The 9,400-nt window shown below is 44.9% G+C and overlaps 1 protein-coding gene across 1 annotated transcript; it reads right to left on the bottom strand.

The window, feature by feature from the left end:
* Positions 1–438: 438 nt before the first annotated feature.
* Positions 439–7,069, bottom strand: npy8ar (neuropeptide Y receptor Y8a). The gene is made up of 4 exons (XM_069673320.1): positions 6,761–7,069; positions 6,399–6,640; positions 4,235–4,381; positions 439–3,768 (listed from the first exon to the last, which is right to left on the bottom strand). Exons 1-4 carry the CDS (start codon positions 7,067–7,069, stop codon positions 3,318–3,320), a joined length of 1,149 nt encoding a protein of 382 aa, XP_069529421.1. The 3' UTR covers positions 439–3,317.
* Positions 7,070–9,400: the final 2,331 nt, after the last annotated feature.

Consider the following 9,400-nt stretch of genomic DNA (forward strand, 5'->3'; position numbering starts at 1 on the left):
TTTTCCCTGCACGTGTGAAGTCATTAATCAAACTTTGATATTCAAAGTATTGATCCCCTGAGGTCTGCAATCATCTGATCGTCTCTCTTTCATGAGCTTCCTAATCCAGTCTGGAGCTCCAGAGTTTTAAAGGTTTAATAAGGAGGATTTTGTCAACAACATTTTTTTTAAAAGACGCCTCAAAATCAGGAATTTTCAGCCGCGACGATCACAGAAAATTCTGTGAAATCCAGGAAGGACTGAATAAGAATATTGTTGCTATAGAGTTTAGCTGCTGGCTACAACTTAAAGGGATAGTTCAGAGAAACCGGCCTGCCACAGGCGTAGCGATACTGGATTTGTTAAGAGAGAAAATAGTGTCCAGAACACAGCGTAGGATATGAAATCCTAGGACGATGCTGAAAATGGATCACCATCTCCTGCGTGTTGTTTTTGTCGAGTAAAACCTTTTGGTTTCATGACCCTGCGTCTCGCTGGTCATCAGAGAGAATGATACCAGGGACAGTTTCAGTCTGTATGACATCACTTCCTGATTATTGTTTATATGAACGTGTGATTTTTAAACGCTTTATGAAAACACGTACCTGCAGATTTCCTGTAATAACAAGTGATTCTTTTTTAATGTGGAGTTTAAACCAAAACATCATCACACACCTGTTTATGTTTCACACTGGTTTTAATGGCACGACGAACATAACAGAGAATTCAGCAACAAAACTCACTGACTGACACAGACGGTAAAATTAAGCTCCCTGATTGTGTGTCTAAGATTAGGCAGAAATAATGTCAATAATTAAATGTGAAAAGAGAAAATAAATCATAATTCTGCTCCAGCGTGAAGAGTGAAAAGTAGGGATGCACGATATTGGACGTTTTGCCGATATCCAATATGCTGATATTTTCCAACCCTTTTTGCAGATTGCGATACCGATATATTATGCTCATGTTTTTTTCCACCTAACTGCAGAGAACATCGAGTCTCCCTGTAGTGGAATTGATATCATGCCTGCTCGTATATATCATGTCTCCACACCGCAGACATCTTGCACCCTTCTTCACGCTTGACGGAAGAGGCGTTGTACAAAAGGTCACGTGCCGATGCTGATATGTCATTTTCAAGCCATCACCTGCAGACACCGATAACGTGCAGATAATATCATGCATCCCTATTAAAAAGACATCATTAAATATGAAGAGGAAAATCTGGATTTTGTTAAGAAGAATACAGACAGTTTAAATCCTGAAATAAAAGATGGAGAAGGTGAAATATAAATGATTAAATGTAAAACTACAAAGTAAAACGTTGTTGTTTCATGTTATCAATAATAATCTCAGAGCAGATAAAACCAGATCGTGTCTTTAAAACGACTCTTGTTGTTTTCTGTCACTTGTGTTGTTGGGTCTGAAAACTGCTACAAAACCTGTCGAGTCCACAGAACTTCAAACGGCCCACAAAGTCATTCAGAGATCAGTAAGGCTGGTTGGCATCGATGATGACCGTATATCTCACAGACTGTATCGTGTTTATGAAGGAAAAAATACATTCATTCAAAATATGCACACAACAGCATATTCATCACGTGTCCGGTGGTGTGTGATGGAAACCTTTAAATGAGTTCTATAATACACTCGTGTTAAACAGCCTCTGATCATCACTTTAAATGCTCACTAAGGCAGGCTTATCAACAGTGTTCAGAATGATGTCATTTACACTTTGCAAAGTTACATATAAAACACGTTTCCACTTTACTGCTTCATCTCTCTCACAAACCTAAAATAGTTCCCCTGTTGGGTTGGAGGTCACGAGCTGTGTCACGATCCAGCAGCTGCATCCTGAAGGACGTATTTGAAGGCTGTTTGCGTCACAGCGGCGCGTCGGAGGCTGTCCCTTTTCGAAGGCTTCTTCAGATGCAGACAACAAATGCATCCTCCTTTTTCCAGGCCTCGAAGGATCCATCGGGTGCATCCTTCGTGGCCCAACGTACCCTAAGATTCATTGTGCACCAATTCAAACAAGATGGCGGACTCCCAAGCGGCCTAGGAATAAACTTTTAAATGTAAAAGTTTTTGGTTTCAGCTCAGTCGAGTAGCTGCGATACAAATGTTTAATAAACAAAAGGCCCCTTGAAACTTCAAACTATCTTTAAAATAACAGGTTAAGTTATGTGACGTTATGCTAGAGAGTTAGCCAGCTAGCTACCTGTTGCTCGGCGACAGGAGCTGCATTTGGTGACACAAGGGTAAGGGCGGGAACAGCTGGTGACGCAAACAGGAAATCCTCCGTAGACCAGACCGTCTCATTTCAGTTCAGCTTTAGCGTCTACGCAGGCTACGTATGACTCATCCTTCATAGACCGCGTCCTTCGAAGGATGCAGCCCCTGAACTGAGACACAGCTAATGATCAGAGTTGACCTTTTGCTTAAATCACGGCCTACAGCGAGTACCCAAAATTAGCTTAGCATTAACCTACAAATGGGCCCACCTTTAGACAAGAGAGATACTCGGTAGAGTTCGGAAAAGTTATCTTTTAAATTCACATTCTGAAACTGAAAAAATATAAAAATGTAAAATGAATGATATTGTGAGTTTATCTGCTTTAATGTAAGGTGCTATTGATAGCATGCCTTGATATAGCTAGCTTACTACCCAACGTGAAAACCTTGTCTTACCTTCGGGGCTAAGAGTTAGCATATCATCCGCTAACTTTTTATTGCGTTATGTTACCAAATAGAGTTAAATCATTAAAATCCTTAAAAAACATCATGTGATATTGTAACTAACCGTCTGAAAAAGTGCTCGATAAAGTAAAAATCGAGCCTGTATCCTTTGTCCATCTTGTTTTCTACAGTTAACATCCAAACAGGGTTCAATCAGAACAAACTATCCTTTTCTCTATCACTCCTTTTAATAGATATTTTTTTACTTACATTCTTTTTTGTCACACTGTAAAACAAGAGCTTACAACCTCAATCTGAACTACATACAAAAGCTACGTCTTTGTTTCCATGTCTTCTATATGGATCACCAAACATTATGTATGTCGACCTGTTCTTACCTGGGACCTGTTCGCTTCGGCTAACAGATCCTCAACAGACTCCATCAACAAGAAGATACTGTTTCCTTTGATCTGGACTTACAGCTACATCATCGGGCCTCCATCCTCATCATTTCTGGCCCCTGAGCGGCCATCTTGGTTGAATTATGCTGTTTCACTCTGTCTGGAAACGTATGGAAGTACAGTTGAAGTATTTGACTTGTTCAGCGGTCTGTTATTTAAACACTGTTCCAGCCGGTCGTCAGAAGGTTGTTCTTATAGTTAGGTGATAGCTGGTATTGTTTTCGCTGGTATCGCAGAGCTGATCTCAAATCTGGGCGAGGGGACGCACACTGACCCCATCCTGTTGAGGGAGGTGGCTTTCGTGATGCCTTCACTGCCCACGGTGGACAGAGGGAAGCTCTCGTAGCTCTCCGCTGCCCGACTGCCACACTGGCAGCGCTGCAGCGTCGCCTTCAGCTCCCTCTGGAAGTTGCTGTTGAGGAAGCCGTACACCACGGGGTTGATGCAGGTGGAAGCCATCGCTGTTAGGTGGCAGGCGGAGAAGATGGCGTCGTGCTGGCAGTCCGGGAGGACCTGGTGGTGCCAGTCAAACAGCGTGTTGAAGACGTTGAGCGGCAGCCAGCACAGAGCGAATGCTACGACGATGGCTAACAGCATGACGTTAATCCTCTGGGCTCCTCGAGTCCTCCGGCTGCGCTCCACCATGTCCCTGCACAACACAGCAGGACACCTATTGTCAGACAGTTCACTGAAAGACCATTCCGAACCTCAGGCTTAATGTTGTTATAAATAGAGAGCCTTAATCTCAACATAACAACACACACACTGGATATGATAAGAATTCCTTTTAGAACATAAAAGTGCAGTTTGCTTACAAAAAAAGTAGTCCCACTTTCTTTTAATAGATGATCAATATGAAATTGGGATGCCTTGTGCAGGCATGATGCAGGAAACAACAACATCAGGTGTGACTGAATAGAGTCAAACACAGACTGCAGGAAGCCAGGCTTTGTTGCACAACAATAAACAATGGTGTCATCTGCATAACGATTTAGAGAAGATTTACATCAAGACCCACATGATTTACACGAGTAGTAAAATATAAGTGGGTCCTGAAATTGAACCTTGTGGCACACCTGGTGACGTTAAGAAAACTGAATATTTATGATATGTACCTGCGTCGTCTCAGGCGGAGGAAGATCCTGAGGTAGCAGAGCAGCACCAGCAGGAGAGGCAGGCAGTACTGGAAGAGCAGCAGCGACGTCGTGTAGGCCAGACGGTGCTTATCTGATGGCCACAGCTCCATACAGATCAGATGATCCCTGAGAGGAGACAGGGATTACTCATCCACTAGACTGTAACCTGCCGCCACATGATGGAAGTTATTGGTAATGAGATGATTCAATTCAGGTTACTTAGCTTGATTTATGTTTCATATTGCAATCCACCTGAATAAAGACATACCTTACTGGTTTGGCACACATAGAACTTGAAAAGGAGCCTGACACTGGAGCTCATATCAATTAACGAATCAATGATTCATTTTAATCGATTAAAAAGATTCACCGTAAGAACATCTGATGTCCTTCACACTCTCGTTAGTCGTCTTTTAAAGGCTTCTGTGAGTTTCAGAATCCACCAGGACGGCCTTGTCACGTCTGAAATGAAGCTGCGAGGATCATTTACATAATGAAAATGTCTGAAGGACTTTAACAAAGAGACGAAGGCAGCACTGTTACGAAATCCAGGTCTGAGACAGAGCGACAGATCTTTAACTTGTAACATTCCCTCAGCTGCAAACGTTTTCTAATCAGCTGGTGCGAATGTGTAAAACTGCAGTACGACCACTTCTTGATGGAACAGATGTAAGTGATGAATTCGTTCTTCCTCAGCTGAACGCAGCAGAGGGGTTCGGTTTCAACGCACTAGGCAGTGTGTGCACAGTTAAATATACACACATGTATAGATTTATTATATTCAAATTGGATAATAAGAATATTTAATTGCTGATTGATGCATTTCTTCAACTAGTGATGCACATCTCTGAGAAGGATGTTCATTTTTAACTTCATTTTTATTCATGTGGTGCAATAGTGAGTCCAGATTTACAGTCAGGCTCCTTTTAAATGCCTGAGGAATCATCGATTCAGTCCCGTCTTTTACTTTTACCCTCATCTTCCTGAAAGTGGATGCAAAAGTGAATGTGGTAAAAACCTGGGTGCACGGTGTTGTGTTGTTTTGTGTTGTGTTGTGTTGTGTTGTTTTGTGTTGTGTTGTGTTGTGGAGGTCTGTTTGAGTAAATGCACTTTGGACGGGCTGTAATTATTCTGAGATGTATTCGGATCCGGTCCGACTGTGCCCCTCTGGCTGGGTTGTTTTCAGATTGAATCCCATGTTTGGACCTGTGAAAGCCTCTATTCTGTGTGTGCACATGGCCGCTGAACTGAAGCTGCGGTAAACGGAGGTCTGAGCTGCTGCAAATATAATTTCAAGCCAAAAATATCACAGCACATAATCTGCATAAAGTCAGCCTCAGCTGTGCCCGAGCTCGGTGCAAACATGTTTGTTTTGGAGCCAAAAAATCACCAAACAGGAGCAGATGCAGAAAAAACACTGCTGAGGACTGCGACTGTGCTGCTGCCTTCGAGCATGTAGAAGAAGTGGACGCAGTACTTCCCTTCTAACGGTTTTTTTCTGTTGCGTTTCTTTTCTGGCTTCCTTTTGGATTTCGCTCTGTTCATGTATTTGCAGCACGTTTACCATGAATGGATTTTTTGGCCTTCTGCTGCAGGTTTTTCATCGTGCAGGTGATTTAGTCGTTTGTTTGGACAGTGGTCAGGGAAATCTTTTGAGCTCTTGCAGAGATTTTGCCCTTCTCAGCCACCATAGTTTATTTCCCCGGGGACATTCTGCTGTTTTAAATGTTGGAGTGTGTTGGCCTTTTTCCTGATGCTGTAACGGTGTGTTGGATTGCCACACGCACACACACACCTACACACATATGTGGCAGAAATCCTGATTTTGTTTTTATCTCAACTTAAAGCAGCTCTGAACTCCGTCTTTTCTCTCCTGCGTAGGTGTTTCAAAAAAGAGCATCTTTGGATTTCTCCAAAGATGACGGAGGTCTCTAACTCATCTTGTCTTGCAGTTACGTGCTGTTGTTGTTATTTTCAAAGATAACCCAATGGTTACCCAGCTGTTTAGGCTGTGCACCATGAGTGTGTAGCGCCACTCGCTCGGACAGTTAGCTAGGATCTAAAGTTAGTTTGAGGTCGCTTTTATGTTCAAAATCTGGAGAAATCTTTGATTCTTTCAAAAACAGTTTCATAGATGTTGTACCTGAAAGGGTTTGCAGGCAGGCTGATGTTCTGGAAGGGGTCGTTAGTGAGGATGTTGAAGGAGAGGAAGGGCAGAGAGATGAAGCAGGCCACCAGCCACGTCAGCCCTACAGCCAGGTAGGAGTGTCCGGCAGCGGGGGACCAGCCGGTAGGATGGAGGATCAGCTGGTGACGCTCCAACGCGATCAGCACCAACGAGAAGACGGAAACGGTCACTGACATGCACTGAACGAAGGGAGTCACCTGGAGACAGGTAAGAAGACGGGGTTACATTCACAGACTGTATAAACAGCATGAGGCTCTATGGGCCACAGTGATTACTGCTTGGTGTGTGTGTGTGTGTGTGTGTGTGTGTGTTCTGACCTTACACAGGGCCTCCCCCAGCACCCAGCGGTCCATCAGCGTGTAGATGACGGTCACCGGCAGGCAAACCACACACATCAGGATGTCGGAGCACGACAGGTTGGCGATCAGGATGTTGGTGACATTGCGCAACTCCTGTTGCCGAGCGATGATGAACACCAGGCCTGCGTTGCCTAGTAACCCGATCGCAATGACGGCGCTGTACGCTACAATCAGGAAGGTCGCCCCGCCTACAGAGGGCGGGCACTGGGAGGTGTCTGCCCAATCAGAGGCCTCCCACACACTGAGGAGGCTGCTGTCGTTGGACATGGCAGGGGGAAGGAGAGGGGGGAGGAGGGGGGAGGTCAGGGGTCAAATCCCTGAGGCTGATATTGAACTTTTCTTTCTCCAAAAAAAGATTAAATCCAGACGTGAGCAGAGATGACAGGACGAGGGAGGCAGGTGCAGCTGCTGCTCAGTGTTTATCAGGAGCTTCAGGAGTCGGTGACTGAGGAGGGACTCAAATATAGATGTCGTCCTCTTTTTCCTTCACAGTCGACATCCCGGAGGATCAGCTCAGCATCAGTGTTTCCCTGCCAGGGACAGAAGAGAACAGAATCAAAGACAGGCAGTGAGAGGTGAAGAAGACGGAGAGAGAGTGCAGGAGAACGACTGAAACAGAGAAGTGGGACGAATGAAGGAAAACCGAGACCAACTGGTTATCCTCCGCTGAGCCTCCCACAAACACTCATTAACATAAACCATTGTTGCTTTAATGTCACATTATGCAGCCTTAGTGGGTCTAATGTGGAGACTTCATCCTCTGCATGTGAGTCTGCTGAAACCATCACAGAGTCACAGTCACCTTTCTTTAACAGGAAACACCTGAATCCAACTTCTCGTGAGCGTTCACTTCAAAGCCACTGAACAGTCTGGATCAAAGAGGCTGAAGGAGATCCCGTCTAACAGCATCCTCTGCTCTCATATTCTGGGGTGCCATTTTCCCTGTCTGTAGTGTAGTTAAGAAGCCAGCTTGCAATTCAAGTGAAGCTGGAGACCAGAAGCTGACATCGTCTGCAGCTCTTTTAGAGCACCATCAGTTCATGCAGTGACAGCAATTGTTCCGGAAGAACAACGGATTTTGCAGCTGCACCCCAGAGACACAAAGAACATCTGCAACGATTGCAGGCATTTTCAAACTATATGTGTAACTGTGATGGACAGAGAGGAGGCTGGGACGTTAACTTCAGAGAACAGAGACGAGCAGAAGTTGCCAGTTCTTATGTTTTATCCTGACACACTCCATCAAGTTACCTGAGGTCACGCCTTTGTTAATTATATTTGCATTTTGTCATTTCCTGTTTTATTTTGAAACCACCTGTGTTCCTGCTTCCTGTGGTTTCCCGCTCTAACCTGTGCCTCGTCTTCCCCTGACTGTCTTAGTAAATGTACCCTGTGTGTCTGCCCTCATGTTGCCAGTTCGTTCCTTTGTGCCGCCTCGTTTCGGCCTTTTTCCTCGTGCTCATGTGTTTTGACCTTTGTCTTCAACAGAAAAGAGGTGACGGAGAACACAGCTGCTTGCAAGTCCTCCACACAGCCTTGGACTGGACATTCAACTCTGCCTGCTTTTTGCATCGTCCTGCTCCGTGTAACAGAGAGACAGACATCATGTAAACACACAAAAGGTCCCACTTCTCTTAAACACATGTATGCTGATAAAGACACATGCAGCGCGTCTCCTCTCTTAACTGCAGCTCTTCCTCCCCGAGGCTGTTTGATTAAGATACAGCTTATTAACAACCATCTCCTCCTGCTGACACAATACACAGCCACTGATTACAGCATTCATCACAGCTCACTCGCATTAGCATACACTGCACACACACACGCACACGCACACACACACACACACACACACACACACACACACACACACACACACAGGGATGTAATCAGTTGACAGCCCCACCTCCTCTCTGGAGATCTGTCTGTCTCTCTGATTCCCTCCTCTGACAGCCTCTCAGGGACCTGAGGGATGGAGCTGCAACACTCACAGGTGTTACTGCACACACACAGACACACACAGACACACACTGACACACACCAACGACACTCATCAAAACGCTCCATATCTCCTGCTCTGCACATTCATGCCTTATTAAAATGTCTGTTTATCAGAGTGTGTAGAGCTCGGTCCTACAGGACCTACAGGTGTTACAAAAACACACACCTCTGACATCTGTTCCTGCATGGCTCTATGTTTGTTCCTCTCCGGGTTGGGACTCATTTTGTGCACAAACCCGACAGTGAAGGCATCAGATATCTAATGCTAATTCTCCCTGACAAGCACGACCTCCGTCACCCTCGCCTTTGCAACAGTAGATCTGGCTGTGTGTAAAGTCTGATATACTGTCGAGAAAACAGGCCGTGTTCTGCAGACCGTTCGAGCCAGAAGTTTCCTCTGAGATAAGTAACAAACGTGTCATGTTTAAATTGAAATGTAGCGCTTACAATCTTCAAAATCCTTCAAAGCTCTCAGATCAGCCCTAATCCTAAATATTAAACATGTTCAGTATGTACGATCTGATCTCCTGTTGTGTGGGGGGGAACCCCGAGGACAGCCGAGCACGCTCTCTGTGGATCGTCACATGGATCCAAGCG

The sequence above is a fragment of the Semicossyphus pulcher genome, unplaced genomic scaffold (assembly GCF_022749685.1).
Source record: "Semicossyphus pulcher isolate SPU_LCO1_2020_fin unplaced genomic scaffold, fSemPul1.0.p SCAF_22, whole genome shotgun sequence".
NCBI lineage: Eukaryota > Metazoa > Chordata > Actinopteri > Labriformes > Labridae > Semicossyphus > Semicossyphus pulcher.

What these genes read in the sequence shown, in the direction of transcription:
- npy8ar (XM_069673320.1), bottom strand. Translation starts at nt 7,069, where the DNA reads ATGTCCAACGACAGCAGCCTCCTCAGTGTGTGGGAGGCCTCTGATTGG. An exon ending in TGGGGGAGGCCCTGTGTAAG is followed by an intron (nt 6,641 to 6,760) that starts GTCAGAACACAC and finishes ACCTGTCTCCAG; the next exon opens with GTGACTCCCTTCGTTCAGTG. An exon ending in CTCCGCCTGAGACGACGCAG is followed by an intron (nt 3,769 to 4,234) that starts GTACATATCATA and finishes TGTGTTGTGCAG; the next exon opens with GGACATGGTGGAGCGCAGCC.